The 23154-nt window shown below is 34.9% G+C and overlaps 1 protein-coding gene across 7 annotated transcripts in view; it reads left to right on the plus strand.

The window, feature by feature from the left end:
* Positions 1-23154, plus strand: part of AGTPBP1 (ATP/GTP binding protein 1) — a 62919-nt gene that overhangs the window by 12952 nt on the left and 26813 nt on the right. For all 7 annotated transcript variants that reach the window (XM_026866274.1, XM_026866275.1, XM_026866273.1 and 4 more), the window contains 16 exons: positions 2915-3045; positions 3553-3620; positions 4017-4080; positions 4422-4568; positions 4848-4979; positions 6851-6944; positions 8449-8486; positions 10041-10249; positions 10716-10893; positions 14721-14818; positions 15795-15911; positions 16529-17238; positions 20648-20731; positions 21011-21097; positions 21186-21334; positions 22714-22801. In XM_026866274.1, coding sequence (XP_026722075.1) covers positions 2915-3045; positions 3553-3620; positions 4017-4080; positions 4422-4568; positions 4848-4979; positions 6851-6944; positions 8449-8486; positions 10041-10249; positions 10716-10893; positions 14721-14818; positions 15795-15911; positions 16529-17238; positions 20648-20731; positions 21011-21097; positions 21186-21334; positions 22714-22801 — 2394 coding nt within the window. The remainder of the gene's footprint in view (positions 1-2914; positions 3046-3552; positions 3621-4016; positions 4081-4421; positions 4569-4847; positions 4980-6850; positions 6945-8448; positions 8487-10040; positions 10250-10715; positions 10894-14720; positions 14819-15794; positions 15912-16528; positions 17239-20647; positions 20732-21010; positions 21098-21185; positions 21335-22713; positions 22802-23154) is intronic.

Consider the following 23154-nt stretch of genomic DNA (forward strand, 5'->3'; position numbering starts at 1 on the left):
GAAAACAAGTATTGTATGAAAGGCTGGCCACAGTGTTCAGGGCCCCATGTGAGGTTCTGCAATGTCAGCAGCTTAAGAGGAAATCTAGCTCTGACAAGACACAGTTTTTATCGTGCCGTTCTGACTATTGCCTTGGTTTATCTAGCTGTTGAATTAAAAATACCGAATTCCATGTTGCCTCTGTTTTGGAGAACTCTCTTGCAGGTTTGGATCCTGAATAGGTTGTTGGTCAAAACATATGTACATTTCAAATATCAGAAAGAGTCCCATTGCAGATTGGGTTTCCGTTTTGTTCTTAGTTCAAATGGATAGTCACAGTGCTATTTTGTACAGGAGCAGAGCCAGTCAGTCTGGCTGCTGTGTTTTCCTGTCCTACAGCCTTTTTGATTTACCATGCTGACATTGGAAGCTGTCACTTAGCTCTGTATGTTAGTGTAGAATATTAATAAATAAGTGTACAATTCTTGATTTAGAAGGAAAACTCACATGCTAAGCGGAAATCAGGACTTCCTATTTCAGCATAGACTCTGAGCTGATGTTATTTTCAAGAACATCAAGAATATATGGGGTATGGTGAAGATCTGAAGTTTATTTGGCTATATTTCTGTTGGAAGACTTCTTGCAAGATGAATAGCCTAAAACCATTCTAAAGATATGTCTTTAACCACTGCAGTGAGCACTCGTTGCTTTTCATAGGAACTCTGGCCCCAGGAGGAGATTATACCTCTAAGTCTCAGGACATAAATTGTTATACCACCCAGCAGTGAGAATGACTTATCCTTCCTAAACCTTTTAAAGCTTTTAGTAACTACAGAGAAATTACGTTAGATGTTAGCTTTCTGTATGTGGTATATTACCTCCATGTGCCAGGGTTGCTTTAATTTTGCAGGCTGCTGCAGGTTTGCTCTGAAATTTTTGTGCCCGTAAGTGAGTTTGTCTTTACAAAAACTTCTATTTTATTTTTATGTTTGTTCCTAAGGATCATCTTTGCTTTCTTGGGTTGTTTCCAGCTTTCAAACTACACTTATTTCATTGTGAGACCAATGATATACCACAATGGAAATTATATATATATATATATATATATATATATATATATACACACACACACACACACACAAATTGAAGTGGCAGTTCTCTTACACAGTCTTATATGTGGGTTGACTAGACTCTTACTTGTCTTGATTGTGGAGCTGGTGAAGATAACATCCTTTGAAGTCTGTCAGTTTCTATACCAGATGAACAGACCTTGTGGATTTCATTAAAATCTTGGCTTTGTTTTGGAGTATTTCAAGTTCAGTGGATAAATGGAGGAGTAGAAATAAACAAAACAAAGCTTATGCAAATAATAATGGCTTTATACCATTCAGTCTGGTTCTGGATGATGAGAACGGATTGGAGAGATTATGCTTTACTTATACAAGGGAAGTAATATTTTAGCAACCAAGACAAATTTATTTTAGATCAAAAAATCAACCAATTTGCTAGACTTTTAAATCAAAATCTAGCAAATAACTGAGAAGCTGATATACTTACTTTGCAATATAAAATAATTTTGATTTGATTATAATTAATTATTTTGATTTGATTATAATTAATGTAACTGTTTCTTATTACTGATGGTAACAACTTGTAAGTATCATCTGTAATCTGAAATTGGTTTTTGGTTATGCTTCTCATTTAAATGTCTGTGGAAAAGTGAAAGTGGTGGAAGCATTTTCCTCAACAGCTGTTAAATCAATTTGCTTTCATGGCAGTACAACCTTTGTCATCAGCTACCTTTTTTGCCTTGATTTTAAAATATTTGTCCAAATCTAAACTAATTATTCTTGTTGAACTAAGTATGAAAACTTTTCACTGATGTGAAATACAAATCAAGGTGTAATAAATCCTCATTGTTACAAACAAAACTGACAGTATTTATAAAGCTAGTGTTATATACTTTAGTTTTATTGCAGATAGTCAGAACAGTATGTGTGTAAAATGAGTTATTGTTGATTATTGCAGGATGCTAATATTATAGAAGTCGGAAGTGAAGGTATTTAATCCTTGGAAATCATGATTTCCTGTAGTTACGTAACTGTAATTCAAATGTTAAGCATTTGTTTCAAAATTACTTTCATTTGTCTAAAAATTACTTTCATTTGATGTGAATCTCAGCACTATTCTGATTGTTATGTTCAAAAACTAGAGAGCAAATAAAACAATTTCTAGACCAACTGTGTTGAGTACTATAAACATTTACATTCATTTTTTCTTTGTATTCTACCTATCTACCTACTGCCTGGTTTGAAATTGTTTCTTATACTAAAATACATTTTCAAGGCAATTTTATGATGTCAGGCCAAAATACCCCAAATTATTCCAAACTGATGATAGCTTTGGATACCTTTCAAAGTTTATTTTCTTCAGAATGGTGTTCTTTTTCTTTAGCTGGTGGGTGCTGATTTGCTCATTTCATGCATTAGAATACTTTCTTTCACTTCATAAACACTGGCCTGTAAGACAAATAGTCTTTGGGAATGTTTGTAGACAGTTTTTCCTTGAGTGGCAGGTTTGATAGAGTATCTTAAGATAAACTATATTAAATATATTCTAATTAGTTATTCTAATTGACATAGATAAGCAGCATATGTACCTATATCTGCATTTTATTTGCTGCAATGAATTCCCCTGTTCACAGTTGCTCTTGGAGATACTGTTATATATAATTAGTCTGCTGCAATGCAGGCTTTTCAAAATCTGTCAATTTGCCAGAAGTAAGGAGAATTAAGCCTGTGTTCCAATCGAGATAAAATATGAAGGTGAATTAGCAGCTTCCTTTACTCTGACATGGGATTTCTGGTTTTGGTGGGTTTGTTTGTTTTTTTTCTGATGTAGATGGAAAAATGAATATAATACATCTTTCTTGTAGTGTTTCTACCAGTTCTCGGACTATGTCTCTGCTATCACAGCTGGAGAAGATCAATTTGGATTCTGTACTAGGAGAAGCAGACAATGCCAGATATGTTACTTCAAAGATCCTTCATCTGGTTCAGAGTCAAGGTAAATATCTAAGTCTTGTGGTTTTAGTAGTTTTCCTTTTGAGCTTTCCTTCTAGTATTTCTTCCTTGCTGGACTTCAATTTTTGTTTCTGTTTGGTGAACTTGATTATCCACCTGTTTTTGTCACTGTTGAGAACACCTGTTTAAGACCATGTTTAATGCTATCTGGTATAGTATTGGTCACACTGAGTGCATTTTGTATTGTCAAACAGCTATAATTTAAGTAATAATTCACAGTATAGGTGTGTGTATATATGAGAAGTAGAAGTATCTGAAAGATAGTAGTTTTTTTCTAGGGCATGACAAGATTGTTGAACAAGTGAAAGCAAAAATTAGTTTTAAAATCACTTAAGTTTTTTGCTTATTTTAGTTTTATATACATATATGCAGTTTTTAATAGGTTTTATTATTAGCAGTGTAGGTTTTCTGATCAATCTGTATGTGATCACATTTTTTTTCCTTGCAAGCTAGTATATTAAAAGAAAAATTGTCTTTTTCTCACTGGCAGAAAAAACCAAGAAGGAGATGACTTCTAAGGGCTCCACTGGAATAGAAGTTATTTTGTCAACCCTAGAGGTAAAACCTTTTAATCTGTGTGGTTATGGGTACATAGCAGGTTTTTATCACTGGGCTTCCTATTGTTAATTATGTTGTTATCCTAACTAGACTTCAAAACTTGTGTAGGACTGTAATGATTAGGTGTGGTCTACTTAAGGGTTTCTCTCCCTTATTTTTAAATACTCTAAGAAATTATTTGTCAACTGTTAGTTCTAATTAATATGCCATACTACAAACTAGATTTTAATTGGTTTTGTGACTAATTCAGGCTGCAGAGTTGAGATGGTTAGGTGGGTGGTTACATCTTAAGTTTTGTTCGATTTGGTGATGTCCATTTCTCTGAGCTTTAAGTGTCTAAACCACTGTATTAGACTTCTACATTAAGCAAAGAAATATCTCTGTTTTAAATTGCAGAATACAAAAGATCCTCAAACTATTCTAAATATATTGAATATTCTCATTGAGGTTGTCTCAGTTGGTAAGTTTTCAGTAAGGAGCAATTTGTGATTATATTCTTGTATTCTTCTGCAGACTCGGGTTTTTGGAGGGCAGGGGGTGTTTGTTTAATGTTTTTTGTTGTTGCTTCTGATTAGCTAACACTGATTTAAGTGCAGACTAAAACCGTAAAAACTAAAGTCACCTTTCGAATAATCATACACAAATAATTTATGTTGCTGTAAGTCTTAAGTGTGACATGTTATTGCATCGTGCAGTCACAGATGAAGAAAATATTGCTTTCTAAAAACTTTATGATAACTTTACCTTAGATACTTAATTGTTCTTTGGCTTTGGAGAGATCAGTTGGAGTTTAATTTCCAGGTGGTGGTCGGAGAGCAAACGTCTTAGTCACTAAAGGAGGGACACAGATCTTATTGCAGCTGCTTTTGACTGCCAGCAAAGACTCTCCACTAAATGAAGAATTAATGGTGCTTCTTCATACTCTTCTAGCAAAAATTGGTCCAAAAGGTGATAATTATATACTTAAGTATTATGGCTTAATACTTTATAGTTTATTATTGTAAATTAAGAAAAATTTTCTTTCTATTATTGTATAAGCATCCGTGTACTTAGAATTGGTAAAGGAGAACAAAGGGAGGAGTAAAATAGATGGGGGGGAAAGAATGATGAAAAATAGTTATGCAGATTTGACATTAAAAGGAATTCACATAAATGTTCATTTAACATTTATGTTTTGATAATAATTTCAAAATTAGTGTGATTGATCTTGTTTTTCTTTGATGTTAGACAAAAAGATCGGCATGAAGGCAAGGATTAATGGTGCCCTAAACATATCATTGAATTTAGTGAAGCAGAATTTGCAAAACCACAGGCTAATATTGCCATGTCTTCAAGTATTAAGAGTTTACTCAACAAACTGTAAGTATTACAGATGATTATTTTCTTCCCTGTTTGATACAACTTTTTTAATGGAGATACAGTTAAAATACTGAATCTACATGCTTGTTTAATGTTAGATGTTTAAAATAATTATTTTTATCTGTGAATTAGCAATTTGATGATACAAAAAGCATAAATTCTAAATAAAAGTTGTGAAGCATGCTTGTACTTCTTGTGTATCTGATTTTTTTGTTGTCTCTGTGTGTGTATATATAGTTTAACTAGTACTATTGGATGTGTGGAATTTTGAGTAATCTAATGTTCATAAATGCTGATGCTTTAAGATTTCTGGAAATATTAATATTTTGTGCTTGCAAAAGAACTTCGAATTAAATAATCATGCTCTTTATTATACCTGCTTATGTTTTTTTTTGCTTTTTACTATTTTACTTCATTATTGATTACTAATTTAAAGCTTGGTTCACACAGGAAATATTTTATTTATTTATTTATTTATTTATTTAACCTTTCCCTTATTCCTTGTGTTGAATTGACCTACTATTGGAGCAGTATTCTTCCACAAGAGTCTAATGAATTGTTTGGGCAGGCAGTAGGAAGTTGGGGAATGTAGTGTGGTTCTTGCTGTATCTCTGCTGTCACTTAGATGCTTCTTTTGAGCTCAAAATGACTGTTAAACCTAAAGTATGAGAAATTGAAAACATAACCACATTCCTCCAAGAGAATTCATTTGACGATCTGCAAGTTTGTTTTCAGGAGAATCTCATGACCACCTATAGTTCATAAAGTCCCAGTTCTTTTAAAATGTGAAAGTCTTATTTCTGTGGACCTGTCTGATAATGAGGTAGAATGCTTCTAAATGGAAGAGTTCCGTACAGATAGTTACACAGCTGAAAAGTTGCGTTATCCTGAAAATGGGAAATTGAACTGAGTCTCTAATTTGGGTTCTGCTTAGATCAATTCTATCCTTCTGTATTTCCCACTCTTTATAAACAGTAGTTTATTACATTCCGATGGGTAGTACTATTTAAGGTTTGTCTACGGTTGTTACCAGAATAGAGTCCTAACTTTTCTTAGGTTCTAGTGGTGTAATGTTGCTGCTGATGACAATGAAATTGCAACTCGGGTTCAGGTACTAAATTCTACATTAATAACAGCATTCATTATGTTGAAGTCAGTTGTTAGTTGCTCTATTCCTACTTTGTTAGGAGGGCATGTTATTAAACTCAGTCAGGAATTGAATTTCTGTGCCTGTTTCAGCAGTTTATATTTTCAGTGGGTGCTGGGCTTCTGTCATAGATACATCCAGTGTGCATTTCTTGAACATAGGTCTTAGCATAATTTGTTTTGATTTGCTCCCTTTCAAATAGATTTTTTTTTTTTTTCCTGAGAACATATATGCATAACATGTAGCTCAGGAAAGCTTATACCAGTTAACATTTATAAATTTCAGAGCATACTCTTGCCTTTCAAATTTTGGTGTCTGTCCCGATAGTGAAGGATAACAGCAGGTCATAGAACATAGTTAGACTTGAAGTTTTAGAAACCCTGCTGTCTTGATAAACAGTGAGGTTTTCTGGAAGAAAATTCTTTTTATGATGTATCTTAATAACAAAGAAAGCAGAAGCATATACTGGAAGTAGTACATGATTTTATTTGTGAAGTAATAATTAATTTTTTTCTTCTTTTCCAAGTTTTATCAGGATTGGTTATCACACTAATTATATGCAGAGTAGTGTTTGTTTGTCATTGTATGTCTTAAAGCACAAACATGTCTAAAATTTTTTACTTCAAAATTAACTCACATTGATTTTAGTTTGAGTATGTTGATTTTTTTTCTTTTTCCTTTCTTATTACATTATCTTAAAGTGGATTTTTCTTAACTCTTACAGCTGTAAATGCAGTGTCCTTGGGAAAGAATGGAGTAGTAGAACTGATGTTTAAGATCATTGGCCCTTTTAGTAAAAAGAACACTAGCCTTATAAAGTAAGTAATGTCTCTTTAGTATAGTATATAGAAAAAACTTAGATACATTTCAAATCTTACTTGTAAATGAAAAATAATATTAGAAAAATCAAATATAACTCATATTTGAAAGCTAAAGTGAAAGGAGGTGGGAAGAAGAACCACAAATCTGACAGTTTGATATTACCCAGTAGAGTAACACAAAATATTTTAATGTCTAGTTACAGTACTGATAAAAGAATATAAATGTAGTTTTCTGTCTCTCAGATTCCTGCATGGAAACTACAGTGCTTATCCCCAAATCAGGACAAACAGATAAAGATAATCCTATCATTCTTCAATTTATTGAATTAGCTCCCACATCTCCTTTGTGTTTTTAGAGTGAGCCTACCTGTTTAATTTTGTAATAGAAATTTCCTTCTGTTTTTCTTCAAAGCAATTATAGACTCTCAGTGCAAAACCATAAAAAAAAAAAAAAGAGTAGGAAGCACCAGTAATATATGTCTAGTGGGCTACTGTGGTTTATTAAAAAAAAAAAAAAAAAAAGTTAATTCACCGCATACCTTAAAGTGGTGAGCTAAACTATTTTTTTTGGTCCCCTATGTGTTTTTTTTCCTTTTTTTTTTAAAGTGACTTTAGGGTAAAAATAGATAAATGTGTCTAACTGGAGATAGCTCTCTTTTTATACAGTACCACCTTTTTGAAGTACATACCTGTGGAGAACTGAAATTTTCATCTGGTTAGCAAAGCAATAATCTCATGTTGTTCATATTCTAACCTCTTTTTTTTTTTTTTTTTTTTTATCTAAATCTGGTATTTGTGGTTACTGTAGTATCTTTTTTAAAAATACCCTTCCCCTTTAAGCCTCAACTAAAATTAGACATGAATTTACTATTCTGTGGTGTGAGTAATCATGATATCCTTGTTTATGGTCTAAGATCAGATACATGAAGTCTATCTTTACAAAGAGGGTGAAAATAAGAATGTATGTTCTCTAGCTGTATATCTTGAGTTAACAGAGACAAGATCTTTGTGTACAAGAAAAATCTTAGATCTTGTAGTACAGACTGATGAGCATTACTCCTCAACATATACACACATTGCCAGTTTTTCACACACTACCTAGTTTTCTAAAATAGTGTCATTTGTTTTGTGGAAGTACTTGTTCTGCTGCTAACATAAAAATACGAGTTTCAGAAGTATCTCATCCATTTAGTATGGTTCATAAATATTATGTTGTCATTTATAGTGTTTTTTTGCAAAGGTGGAAAGTCTGTATTGATATTTTAAAATTTCACTGTCAAATTTCAGATATAGTGAAGATACGTCAGGTGTAGTAGAGATGCATGATATTTTAGTAAAACCAAATTTTAAAAGCAAAGTCTGTGATACAGCACAACCAGGAAAATATGAGGATAGATGCTAAATAAATCTGTTAGCAGTAAATATTTTGCGTAGCTTTACAGTGTTGTAGATTAAGCTTACTTGTTGCTTGTTGTTTTGACTTTTCTTGTTATGTTGACAGGGTTGCTTTAGACACACTTGCTGCATTGCTAAAATCAAGTAAGTGTTTGACTACAAGAAACTGTTTGTCTAGTGGAGAGAGAGAGAGATATGTGTGTGTGTGTATATGTGTGTGTATATATATATATATATACACACACCTACAGAGTAAAGCTAGTAGTAAGTTTGTGGCCAAAACAAATCAAAGCTAGGAAATTTAGAAATAAGGCTACAGTTTTATCTGCAGTCTGTGGTGCTTTAATATTTGTGTCGTATGTACATATATGTTTAATAATTAGTTACTATGTCTTCAGTTACATACCAGAAAGGCTGCACTGCTTCTGCAGAACTGATCTTGATCCAAAGTGGAGAAATAGCCTTTTATAGTCACTCATCTCAGCCCTTCAGTAATGGATATCTATAGCTTAACTCCTGCACATCATCTTTATACATATATCTGAAAAAATCTATTGGATGGCAGGGGAAAAATGCAGGGTTTCTTCAGGTACCTTTCTGAGCAATCAGATTTTGAGTCTTATCTGTCAGTGATGCTCATGAAGTGGATCCAAGGGTAATGAAATGATGGTCAGTTCCCAGACATTGGCTATCTTGGCTGGCAGCAGTGGATCCTGACAAATGTCATCTCTGCACCAGGGTTGTAACTGACAAGGAATTAAAAACTTTCTCTCTGAACAGCTGTACAAAAGCTACAGCATTCTAAGTACTTTTAGTGGAGTCAGATAAGAACTGAGGCATGATTAGATTTGCAGAATGCAATTTCAGACTAATGTACCAGTTATTACAGGGTGCTGTGTTTTCTTGTGTTTGATCAGTGTGATACCTAGGTCTTACAGATTTGTGTATTTACTAATTTTGGAATTTGTTCTTAGCAAATTTAGGGAAAGAAATGTTTCCAAATTATTGTTAGTACTCTGTTCAGTAAATTGGTAGTTTAATGTTGGGAAAGAAATTAAATGTTGAAAAGGTGTGTCTTTAAAACAGAAGGTCTTGTGCATTTGTTTTGATATGTCTTATTCAGTCCTGAGGGGTTTTGACATTATAACTTCCTACACTTTTATATAAGTAAAACTTTTCATAAAAACGTTAATCTCTGCTGTGTGGAGTCCAGTTGTCATACTGATGACCCAGTATTTGGGATAGAGGTATTTTGAATTTATCAAATTTGAGTGATAGTTGCTGCAAAACTGTATGAATTGCAGCACTAAGAAGTTTTTTTCAAATTTTCTATCTATACTCTGTGTGTGTGTTATGTAAGTGGGGTTTTGGTTTTTTTTTTGTTTGTTTGTTTTTTTTTTAATTTGGTAACTGACAGTATCTTACGATTATCTTTAAGGGTAATGCACATTGTTCTTCTGATAAACCATGAAAATTATATGTGCTGTTATTCTGAAGAATGAAGTGTAGACTACTGGCCTCAGTTATTCAGTCATTTCTGTTTAGGTTGATGTAAAACTGTTAACTGTGGCTAAAATACCACTTTAAATGAAACAATTCTGATACTTGGGTAAAAAGAATAATGTTATCATTGATTTGAAAATACTGTTGAAGTCATTGGGCAATTTTTAATTTTCTTTCTTAACTTTTTCTATAAAGAAACAAATGCAAGGAGAGCAGTAGACAGAGGATATGTGCAGGTGCTTTTAACGATTTATGTTGATTGGCACCGTCATGATAGTCGACACAGATATATGCTGATACGTAAAGGAGTTTTACAGTGCATTAAAAGTGTTACAAACATCAAATTGGGAAGAAAAGCATTCATTGATGCCAATGGGATGAAAATTCTTTACAACACATCACAAGTAGGTCTACCTCAGTTGGGTTTTTTGTTGTTGTTTTTGCCTCTTTGGCTTTAAAAACACATCCTGACCTCAGATTTGTCATAGTTCTTTTATGATATGCATGGTCATTTCTGCTTATGGGAGTAAGGATTATTTTCTGTACTTGACTAAAGCAGAATGTAGGAGTACAGAATTAAATTTGTATTTGCTATTACTTGGCTGTGACTATCTCTGGGAGGGGCTGTTAAACTTATTTTTAAAAAAGGAGGGGGGGAAGTATTTTAATTTTGAAGTTTGAGGTTTTAAAAAATGTGATTGTTTTGTTTTCTTGGTAGAAGTTGTTCTGGCCTTCAGAGGAGACATTAGCAAAATTTATTGTAAACAAAATAATTTGCTGTTAGTATATTCTAAAAACCTGTAGAACAGATGTAGTTTGACTATTAGTTTGAGAGATACTTTTCTGTCTTCATTATTTCCCTGTTAATAGGAGTGCCTTGCAGTAAGAACTCTTGATCCCCTTGTCAACACATCCAGCCTAATAATGAGAAAATGTTTTCCTAAAAATCGTCTTCCTTTACCAACTATTAAAAGTGCTTTCCATTTCCAACTCCCAATTATTCCTGCCAGTGGTCCTGTGGCTCAGCTGTACAATCTGCCTCCTGATGGTATGGTAATTTTATCTCTTTGAGTATGTCTAACATTTTTTTTATGTAAGGTAGAATCAATTGCAGTTACTTGTTTTCACTAGAACTTGGACTCTAAGACTCTTCTTGGCTAGCAAAGGATCTGTGGCTGTTAGTGTAGAGCACCAATATCTAATGTTAAGTTTTAACTGATGAAACTTTTATCTACACATACGTGGTTATGTTTCTGATATATAAAATATAGGAACTAAAATGTGGTGTTTATCAAACTCTGAAGTGTAAAGCACAAGTTGTACATATTAGTCTACAAATTTAAATGGGCTCTATCTCACTTATATACATTCACTTATGTGAAATGTTATCTTGCGTACATCCTGTTTTACAGGCGTATATATTTCTTGATTTCTTTCTGTTGCTCTGATAAACTGGATATACTGAGTTTAGATTAATATCTACCATTTCAAGCATTATTTTTTAAATTACTGTGCTTATTCCTTCATTTACATGATGAAAAAAAGTAGAGCTGTTTTCTTGGAATGTTGCAGTCAATTAGGCAACACTTGTCTGCAAAGCATTTGTATGGTGCTTTGTAGGAAATGGATTCATTGTATTGTGAACAGCTGTGGTGGTTTAGGCGCTGCCAGGACCAGAGACCATGTTGCCGTTGTCCCTCCCCCACCCTCGGACCGAGTAGGGCACAAACCCCGGGTTAAAATAAGGAAAGATTTAATACTACAGTGTAATAAATAACAATCTGAATAGCAACAATAACAATAATAACAACAATAAACAGTAATAACAGTAAACAAGACAAAAGATATACAGAGAAATACTGCAGTGAACACAGCCAGCCTGCCACACTTGCTTCCCATGACCAAAGCCACAAAGGGAAGCTTCCGGCGCTGCGCTGCACTGCTGAGGCTGGACCTGACATCAGCCTGCTATGAAAAACCCGGCTGGAGATCCCTTCCCCCTCTCTGCTGGGGAAACTTAACCCTATCCTAGCTGAACCTTTTTTTTTTTTTTTTTTTGATAATTAATGTTTGATGCATTATCAGGTATGGTGAAACAGCTTGATACCTCAGTAAGCAACAGATGAGGTTGGTGTCAGAAAGTTACTCTGAAATGAAGAGGCAAATTCAGACTTTTTAATATCTTCTTATTCACAATATCTCCTGAAACAACATGTGATAGCTGTCTTCTTTCAGACTACAATCTGATTTGGGTTCATATTGATCAGACTCAGATTGCAGGAGTTTAGAGTTTGTTTTTGTCTTCAAAGTAGAAAGTAGATTTAGAAGTGTGTTCCAAAATCCACAGAAATAAGACCTCTGCTAATACAGTGATTTTGGTACTCCATAATACCTATTTAGAAAATTCCTATTCTGTTGAAGTAGACTACCAATAGTTTGAGGGTTTTTGTAATAGATTTGTTATCTATAAAAACAAGAAGTAAGAAGAAAATCCTGTGTATCATAAGTCAAAACTTCTGTGTTAAAAGATGTAGAAGGTTGGGGAGGGTACAGCTCTGAGTTTATTAAAGTGTAATCTTTTATAGTCAGCATTGTAAAAGCAACATGTGTAATCATTCTGAATAGACTAGAAGAGAAAATCAGTATAATTTGTAAACCTCTGAGTGAACCTTTTACTGACAATCAGTAAATTTTCTGCATTTAAAACACTCTTTCAGAAAGCATAACAAAAACCCCCAGCACTCAAACTTCATGAGGTTAAATTTGCAAGTAGTAAGCAGAACATCTCCAAAAATAACCAGTTAATGCTCTCTTCCACATATTAGGGAGTTAGCCCAATTCTTGTTAGTCATGTGTAAACAATTAGTTTGCTTCCCCTGGTTTTTCTTGGTTAAAAAAGGAGGAAGTCCTAGATCCTTCAGTGTACTGGGTCTGTAACTTAAGTTAGTGTTCCAGTAGTTCCACATGTCTAAAAAATAACATCTCGCTGTATGCTTTGGTGGTAAAATTTAGTTCCCAACCTGCCCATGCTAAGCAGTTGCAGTGACCACTCTCCTTGAGTATTTTGCTTCACTGGTTGAATTTCCAATGATATGTTTCTGACTTTTTTTTTTAAAAAAAAAAAAAAAAAGTTGTTAGTTGTTATGCCCCATTTAAGCAACAGAAAAAAAGGTGAAGAGGGTACTTTGTCCTACTGTTCCCCAATACAGGATCAATAGTAGCTGACATGACTAAAAGCTGCTAAGACCTCAGTATTTTTTGGACTTGGTTATTATTGCCTAGTTTGGAAAAAGGTGTTAGACCCATCTCATTTTGTACTGACCTCAAGCCATGGTGAGATATTCTTGGCACATCCACATTATAAAGTATTTCTAATGGCCATCGCTGCGTTGCTGGGGGTTTTTGGGGTGGAGCAGCGTTGGGTATTTTTTAGTTCTCTTTTGCTTTGTTTAAATCAGAGATCTTTGATTTGGCTTAAAACTGTATGTAAAGGTAATAAATTGAGTCTACAGTGTTGTCAAGCAGGCATTTTGTTTTGTAAATCTGATGGTAGTAATTAATGTTTGCTAGTTGGTTTTCACAGTTTTTTCAAGCGGTAGGTAAAAAAGAAAATGAAACTAGAACATAGAAATTTTTTTTGAGCATATGTATCAGAGATTCGGACTGGTTTGGGTTGGAAGGGACCTTAAAGACCATCTATTTCCACCCCCCCTGCCACAGGCAGGGACACCTTCCACTAGCCCAGGTTGCTCAAAGCCCCGTCCAGCCTGGCCTTGAACACTGCCAGGGAGGGGGCAGCCACAGCTTCTCTGGGCAACGTGTGCCAGTGACTCACCACCCTCACAGGAAAGAATTTCTTCCTCATATCTAATCTAAATCTCCCCTTTTGCAGTTTAAAACCATTACCCCTCATCCTGCCACTACACCCCCTGATAAAGAGTCCCTCCCCATCTTTCCTGTAAGTCCCCTTTAAGTACTGGAAGGCCAATATAAGGCCTCCGCAAAGCCTTCTTTTCTCTTGGGTGAACAACCCCAACTCTCTCAGCCTGTCCTCATAGGAGAGGTGCTCCAGCCCCCTGATCATCTTCATGGCATCCTGTGGACCTGCTTGAGCAGGTCTGTGTCCTTCTTATGTTGGGGGCCCAGAGCTGAATGCAGTAGTCCAAGTGTGGTCTCATGAGAGCAGAGTACAGGGGGAGAATCCCCTCCCTCAGCCTGCTGGCCACACTTCTCATGATGCAGCCCAGGGTAAGTTGGCTTTCTAGGCTGCAAGCACACATTGCTGGCTCCTCATAGTCAGTTTTCCATCCAGTAACACCCCAAGTCCTTCTCTGCAGGGCTGCTCTCAACCCACTCACCGCCCGGCCTGTATTTGTGTGTGGGATTGCCTCAACCCATGTGCAGGACTTGGCACTTGGCCTTGTTGCTCTTCATGAGGTTTGCACAGGCCCACCTCTCAAGCCTGTCAGGGTCCCTCAGGATGGCCCTTTCCCTCCAGTGTGTCAAGTGCACCACACACCTTGGTGTTGTTGGCAAACTTTTCCCACTGTCCATGTCGCTGACAAAGATGTTAAACAGCACTGGTCCCAGTACTGACCCCTGAGGAACGTCACTTGGACATGGAGCCATTGACCACTCACTCTCGAGTGTGAGCATCCAGCCAATTCCTTATCCATGGAGTGGTCCATTCATCAAATCCATGTGTCTCCAATTCAGAGACAAGGATGTTGTGTGGGACAGTGTCAGATGCTTAGCACGAGTCCAGGCAGATGATGTCAGTTGCTCTTCTCTTATCCACCCACACTGTAACTCTGTTATAGATTAAATGTATTGCATTAAATGTATAATGCTTTACAAAACTTTCTTGTTTCGCAGTGGATGATGTAGTAGATGAAAGTGATGATAATGAGGATGCTGAAACAGAATCAGAAATTGAAACCGAGAATGATGATGACAAGGACCAACATTTTAAGGTTGGTATGAGACAAAATTAACAGACAAAAATCAGGTATAAATTTTTAAGTTGCTTGAATCCTATATTTTAAGTGTTAAAGGACTTTGAAGAGTTTTTCAGGACTATTTTTAAAATTAAAGAAGCTGATGAAACTTAAGGTGGTTGCTACTTGAAAATATCAACCTTTGTTGTTCACATTTTTTATCAAAACCTGTTTACTTCAAATTTGATGTCTGGAGTACACTAGAACAGAAGTGCAAACTTTTAGCAGTGTTCTGTTCCCAACTTGTATTTCTCTTAGCCTGTTCGTCCCATCTAAGCTGCTCAGTATGTAGGAGCTGCTCTTAACTCTTTCCATCATTCTGGACTGGGATTGACTAGGTCAGTGTTTCAGGTGACTTTGAGGTTCAGCCAACTGTAGAGTTAGAGATCAGACCTCTCACTGTTGTATCTCTAGTTTCCAGCTGCCAGTCAGGACATGAAAGGACATTTGGTCAGAATAGCCTTATTGTATATTTTTATGTAACATATTCAGGAGTTAATTGAATTGTCTGTCTGTGGGCTGGAATGACAGATTTTATTCAAGGCCCTCATGACCCAGATGAGGGGATTGTCTTCCATAGAAGCAGTTATTCCTTTGTCACTGCAGTCAGATGAAGTCTCCACATCCTGGGTTGCAATAGCTGAACTATGCACAGATCTTATGTAAAGGGTAGTCTGATGTCTGTGCGTAACACATTTGGATGAAAGCAAGAAAATTGAGATGTTTGTAATATTTCTGTTGAAATGAAGGCTTCGACATACTAATAAAACTGAGCTGGATTACTAATTTTACTAATTAAACCTTCATGGTGAAAGGTGCAGTTCAGCTAATTCTAAAATAGTGATATTTAGCTTTTAAAGCATGTCCATGTAAGAATTAAAAGGTGAATGTAATTATTTTAAAAGTTCATTAATTATGGATGCAAGATTAATTTGTTCTGGTGCTCTTTCAGAATGATGATATTGAGACTGATATTAATAAACTGAAACCTAGACAGGAATTGGGAAGACCCATAGAAGAACTGAAAATGTATGAGCAATTTTTCCCAGAACTGTCAGAAAACTTTCAGGTAAAATATCTAATGTTCAGGGTATTCCTCATCATTATGGGTTGATTCTTGAATACACTTTGACTTTTTTTTTTTTTCAGGTGGATATTTCCTCTAGCCAAAAAATGAGAGTCAGTAATTCTAGAGCTACACATGAAAGTGCTATATAGTGAGTTACTCAAATGTTACAGGCTACTTCAATCTAACTGAGAGGGGAACTGTCAGCAGATATGAAGGAAGACTGTTTTCTGATGTTTGATTTTTGCACACAGCAGAAAGTAAAATCATAAGAAAGGATATGAGATTTCTGACAAAGTTTCATTGTGTTAGGTATTTCCTTAGATGTTGTGCATCTCTTTAAATTAGTTGGCTAAAATATCTGGGGAATTGCATTGACTTGATAATTTATTACTGATGAACTACTTGTTTATTGCTATGACACTATGTTGTAAAAGCTGAAACTTCATTGCTATGTTTATGTAAGCTTAAAACATAACAACTTGGCTTTCATGTTTATTTTGGATTGTTGCAAAATACCTCAGGAACAATGAAAGAGGAAGGTTTCTAATATTAATGAAAGTTCAGGAACCGTTTACTTATTTCTTTTAATAAATCTTTTTCCCCTCTTATTTTTTAAGGAATGTGACTTAGTTTCCAAGGAACCAAAGCCTTTTGTACCTGATGCAAATCTGAGTGGACCTATTGTTGTTCCTACAGCAGGAGAGGAGCACTGTGCTGAATCAAACCAGTCAACAAAAGGAGTTGCATTGAAGGAGATCAGTCCTCTAATGACAGAGGAATACAATAAAAGGCCAGCCTTTCTGGAACTACCAAAGAAAGATAGTATCAAAGACAGTAGTTTACATGAGCAAAATGATCAAAGAAACCTGCTTCCATCATGCCACTGTCTAAGCCAAGAAATTGTGAAAGGCTTAGACAGAATCAGTCTGCAGAACAGTGCAAAGAATGATCAGTATTATGGTTCAGGATGTGTAATAAAGATGGAAAGCAAAACTAGCCATACTACACTTTCTTGTAGTAAACCTGATGAACATGTTTCACCCTGTGGAAGTAGCCTCTTTGAAGGATCATCTGTTCATCTGGGAAAACTCTGCTGCACTGGAGTGGATTCAGAGGAGGAGGATTCCAGATCTAGTTCATCAGGGGAACAAGTCATACTTGAGGTTTCTGATGTATCACCAATTCATGACTGTGATCTTTATATTGAAATGGTGAAAACAACAAAATCTATTCCCGATTATTCAGAAGTGGCCTATCCAGATTATTTTGGCCATATTCCACCCCCATTTAAGGAGCCTATTCTGGAAAGGCCATATGGAGTGCAGAGGTGAGTTACCATACTCCTCTTTTCCTTCCTTTGAGAAAGTCTTTAGGATGATATTAACGGGCATTTATACAATTTTTTTTAAACATCTAAAACTGTTTTCAGTGAAAAGTATTTTGAAGGTAGGTGAGTGGGCATTGATCAATGCAGAGCCATACACAAGATAAACAATACAATCTGATTCTGTAATTCAGTTTCTGAATACTGTTTAGTTTGTAGTCTCCCTTTCTGCCTTCCCACCATCTCCTATCATCTACATTTTGTAATTGGTAAAAAAACCAAAACGGCTTACAGAAAACCCAAACAAATACAAAAAAGCCCACCAGAATGCTCCCTTCAGGTCTTAGCAAAGATAGGAGTTAATAGTTTAAAGATACTTCAGCTCTTCTCTTTGCTGTGCTAACAAAACTATTGTTCAGGAAAATGTAGTGGGAAAAATTTAAAAATTAATACACTTGTTTGTTTTTAGTAATTGCAGCATAACAGAATTTAGAGATAACAAATACTGAGGATGCAGTTTGTGTTAGGTCCGGCAGAATGACACGCAGTAAACACAGAATGAAAACTAAAACAAACCAGCGAAACCCAACAGACCAGCACATCCATTAGTTCTTTACTAAGTGATATTAGGAGATGATAAAGGGTGATGTGACTCTTGAATAATTAGCAGGGGTGGTATGAAGAGCTGGCCCATATGCATAGTAAGTTACTATGAAGACAGATCAGCATTTTAGCAGAACAGGTAATAGTAGGTATGGGACCTTGCTGTATGCTTTCAGCTTTATAATTCCAGTTTCCATGAGATGCTTCATATTTACACTTAGTTATTAAAATGATTAAGAGATTAAGTGTATTTAGGTTGTATAATTAAAATCCTTTAGCTGTTTCACACGTCGTAAAAAGGTGATCTTTCTAGTGAAATGCCCAAGAGTTGATACACTAATGACATCGGGAATATACCATTACTAGAAAGTGCTGTTCAGTGTTGAAGGAGAAGAATCTTCTCTATAAGTTTATTTTTTAAACAGATTCAGCTGATTTAAAAGGGGATTAGTCTTGAGTCAGAAATCACTTAAGAACTGCGTTTTTAGAAAATCTCGCAAATCTTAATGTATGTTTTTGTAATACTTAATAATTCTGAATTTTCCTGAGTAAAATTGAGTGAAGTCAGATAAAATTTGTTATTCCAATGCTTGTTCTTCTTGGATATAAAGCACTGTATTAATTCTGACTTTTAACCAACAAATCTATTGTGTGGTTATACATAAAGCCAATTTCTAAACTGTGAAGGTAATTCTAGTGTATATTTTATTTAAAGTTTGAAATGTTTTATTTTTGTTGTATTTTCTATGTTGTGTTGAAAGTAACTTTTTTAGGTCTTGTGTGAAACAAGAATGAAATATCAGGTAGTATTGCTAAACTTGAATTAAAAGCCCTGCATCACCTTTTTACGGTAGGCTATTCTGAGAATTCAGTTTTCTACAAATAACTCACTCTTGTTACTGCAGTGTAACAAATTTCTGAGAAGAGAACCTGTTTAAAATTATAGTTTATAGAAAGGTGGTGAAAATTAGTTTGGTAGGGAACATGGAGAAGCTATGTCTAAACTCTTGGCATTTGGTGGGATTTGTTTTCTCCTTAATGTAAGCAGTTACTGCTCATCATCTAAATCTTCTTCAAAAAACAAATGGTTGCCTTAATCCATCCTTGTAATTTAAGGAAACATTGTGGGGGACTGAGGGGGGGAGTTAGGCTTTTCTTTTTACTTTATTAGACACATGTGATGTGGGGTTTTTACGTTTTGGAGGGTTTTTTTAGTATTGCAGTATTCTAAGAGATGCAGTGGTTTTGCGTTTGCTTTGGAGTGATTTTGCTTTTTCATTTACATTTAGTAATATGTAATTTTCACCAAATGTCTCACTGAATTCTTACTGTTTGGAAAAATGTCACTGAAGTGTTTTAGATTATTTTACTTTTTAGGGAAAAATTTACTGCAGAATTTGATACCATCTACATTTGGGTTTAAATTCCTATTTTTTTTAATTCTTTAAAATTTTAGGTTGATTTTTGCTGTACACTTTAGTATTTTCTAATTACTTTAGTATTTTCTAATCATCTGACACTTAAAAGCAATCAACAAGTAAATCAGGATCCACAAAAGACAGATCTATAAACACAAAGCTCCACATCTACAGTGTTGTTTTTATATTTCCTTCCCTTTATCTTAATATAGCTTCTCTTTTCTCTTGATTTTTCAGAACCTAAAAATGTCCACTACTACTTTTCCTTTTCGTGTATATTTTGAATACTGCTTCTTTTCCTTTTGTGTACGTTGTTTATTAGTATGGTATTTGAATGCCTGATACTCATTAATGGATTTTGTCTTGGTAAAACTCCATGATGATAATAATTATTATGACCCTTTTATTGCTGAGGCACACTGAGATTTAAGGAGTTGTGTAAGATCAAATGCAAGATCAAAAATCTGTAGTTCTGCCCTGAGCTGAACCTGATCAGGTAGATTGTGGTGAGTCAGCCTCTTCACAATTTTGTCAGTACGTTGGACTTATTTTCTTTTCCAATAGTTTTAATTTAATAAGAGGCACTAGAGTTGTGTGCACTTGCCTTCTATTTCTCATTTGTTAACAATATTTATTTTAATTAAATGGAGAATTTCCAGCCTGAACATACTTTACCGCTCACTTCCTATATTCTTGTTAATCTGCCTCCTTTTCTTCTTATTGCAGGTGCTGTGGAAGCTTTTTCCACACAGCTCTGCCACTATATTTCATTCTTGAACTGCAACACATACTTACTTTTCCAAACCAGGACGTAGATACTGCCAGTTGTGCAATGGTTTTATGATCTGGATAAACATACACCTGACATTTGTCTGACATCACCAAATTCATTCTTATTTGTTACCTAGTCGATAAATGAACCTAGATCTTCAGAGGTGAAAAGCTAGTGCACTAACACACTCACTGCACGACCTACTCTCTAAAACTCTTTCATTTTAGTTATGGTAGGACTCATGTAAATTACTAATGTTATCAAGTGCTGTCCTGGATTAAAGCATTAACATAAGTAATGTTTGAGTAATTTCTGCTTCTACTATAAAGTATGAAATGGTGCTTTTTTTTTTTCCATAAGATAAAGCCCAGTGGTTGTGTGCATGAAAACTCAGTTCCCTCACATACAGATAGTGGACTCAGTCAGCCGTGAATGCAGGTGTTTAAACTTAAGTACACTTATAGTTTGTGCACATAAGTGGGGATAAGGCTGAGGTCTCTCTGAAAATCTGTCCCACTGTCTTCATGTCAACTTAGTTTTTCATTGTTGTATGAGGTGGTACCTCTTTTGTGATTGGAAACAGTATGCAACAATTTGAGAACTCTGCTTTTTATTTTAGGACAAAAATCTCTCAAGATATTGAAAGACTGATTCATCAAAATGACATTATAGACAGAGTTGTGTATGACCTTGATAATTTGAGGTAATTTTTTACCCTTCTGAAAACAATATTCAGTGATTTCTCTAAGCGTGTTATTCTTTCTTTGTGATATGATTTGTAATATTTAAATCAGTACTAGTATGTTAGACTTCAGTGAAGGTTTCATCTGATGTAACAATGTTTCTGCTGTCCAGGCTGTATTTAGAAATTATTTTGAACCTTCTTATGAATTACCAAGTGAGAGCTAAAATAAAGTTAATGAGTTTGTTTTAGTTAAGTCTGTCTTAGTCATTTTGGTCCATTTTCTTCTGCTACTCACAGTTGTTCAGTACCAGAGGAAGCAGATGTTTTGAAGTTTAATTCCAAATTTGAATCTGGAAACCTGCGCAAAGTTATTCAGATCAGAAGGTAAGATATTTCAGTGCTTCACACATGAGGCTTTTTGTTTCTGCTTCTTAAAAAAAAGATTGATTTTTTTTTTTTTGTTCATCTTTAGAAACGAGTATGATCTAATTCTGAATTCAGACATAAATAGCAATCATTATCATCAGTGGTTTTACTTTGAAGTCAGTGGAATGAAAACTGGCATTGGTTACCGGTTTAACATCATCAACTGTGAAAAGTCAAACAGTCAGTTTAACTACGGTAAGATCCCATTTTCCATGCTTGGAGAAGAAATGCATAGAAAAATACCTGTACTAGACAACTCAGCTGGGATCAGTAGTGTGTTCATGCTGTCAGATCAGATTATTTTTCAATAGTATTACTAGAAAAAGTTTTGACAAGTTCCAGTTAAAAAGGGAAAAAAAGGTGCCTTAAAACACTGGCTGTCAGTTTTTAAAATTAAGTTTTGTTGTGAGGCCAAAGCAGAAGAAATGTACTCATAGCTGCAGCTAAAATTTGTCCTAAAACCGCTGTAGGAGGCATCAACACCAAAGCCTGTTGAGACATTCTCAAACAGTTTTCTCTTATTGATGGGGAGAGAGGCACATTATTTAAGAAGAAAAAATAAGTCTCCATGGAAATGCTGGGCTTCATAGGTGACCCTTGCAGTCCCCAGTGACTAGCGTTTGCTGCTTGTACCTCATCCAAAAGTTCTGTCTTATTTTATTATACCTTTCTTCCACTTGTTGGTAGGTGTGTATCACTCAGCTTAAAACCATTTGTTAGGGTTTTTTTTTCCTGCTGGATTTTCTGAAATTTGTCCTTTAAAAAGGAGGAGGAGAAGCTCCCCTCGCCTCCCGCTAAACTCTTGGGACAGAGTAACATCATATTCTTCTTTGGTACAATTCACAGTGATAAAATCCAAGAATACCAGGTAGTTTGACCAGTAATAAGACTAATCTTCATCAGTTACATTGGATCATCATTCATATGTTGCATATACTTAACCTGATAGTTACTTTTTTACTGAATCAATCAATGTATTTGGCTATCTAGCTAGTAAATAATGTTCAATTAATATGTACTTCTACTCTAACTTCATATTAAGTATTCAACTTCAGTATACTCTCTAAAAAAGATAAACTTTGAAGAGTTACTGTTTAAAAAAAAAATATCCTGAAACATCAGTTATTTTCCAAGTGTCCACATAAATGGATGATAGTAACATTTTTTTGTATTCTTTCTGAAGCCTTTTTGGAATGGTGAGTTGGAGGGAGTGGTACTACAGACTTCTTGTAGATTACCATTCATGCTAACTACAGCTTTCATTTAAACATTTAATTTTGGTCTTCTGTAGGTCTGATTTTTTTTTTTTTTCTTAATTTGTTATTTTTTTAAAATTAGGACTTGATGAGGGGGAGAGAGGAAGGAATCCTTTGTCACCTAGTTGAAAGAGTTTACAGTACCCAGGCATTCATGAGAATACACTTTATGATAGTGAGTAAATGAATATAGGTAGTTTGGAGATTTGCATATAAGTGTTGAAGTGGTCAACACATCCAACAAATAAACACAACTGCAAAGATCTTGATGTTTAATGTTAAGAATTAAAGCGAGATGCATTTTTTTTTTTCTTTAAGGTATGCAGCCCCTCATGTATTCTGTTCAAGAAGCATTATGTTCTCGACCATGTTGGACTCGTGTTGGGACAGATATTTGTTACTATAAGTGAGTACACCAGTCAAATATACAGCAGATCTTATACTGAAGATTAGTATGAGGTACAATTTTTGAGGAGAAATATTTTCTTCTGAGTCTGATAATTCTATTTTAGTAGGTCTGTTGTGAACAGAGTTTTCTTCTTGAGTTACTGTGGAGAGTAACAGAAGTGATCAAAATATATAGGGTCTTATTTTGTTAGCACACTGCTAATATTTAAGTTGTTCCTCTCCTTATACTTTTGTCAGAAATTGCATACTGTTCCAGAGAAGCTTTTAAGGGAATGTGTATATGCATGTTTGCTTGAAATCTTAATAGTGACTTCCAGTAACACTGATCATGTGGTGCTTGTGATTAGGCTC

Source organism: Athene cunicularia, assembly GCF_003259725.1.
Source record: "Athene cunicularia isolate RWA chromosome Z unlocalized genomic scaffold, athCun1 chrZ_part2, whole genome shotgun sequence".
Classification (NCBI taxonomy): Eukaryota; Metazoa; Chordata; class Aves; order Strigiformes; family Strigidae; genus Athene; species Athene cunicularia.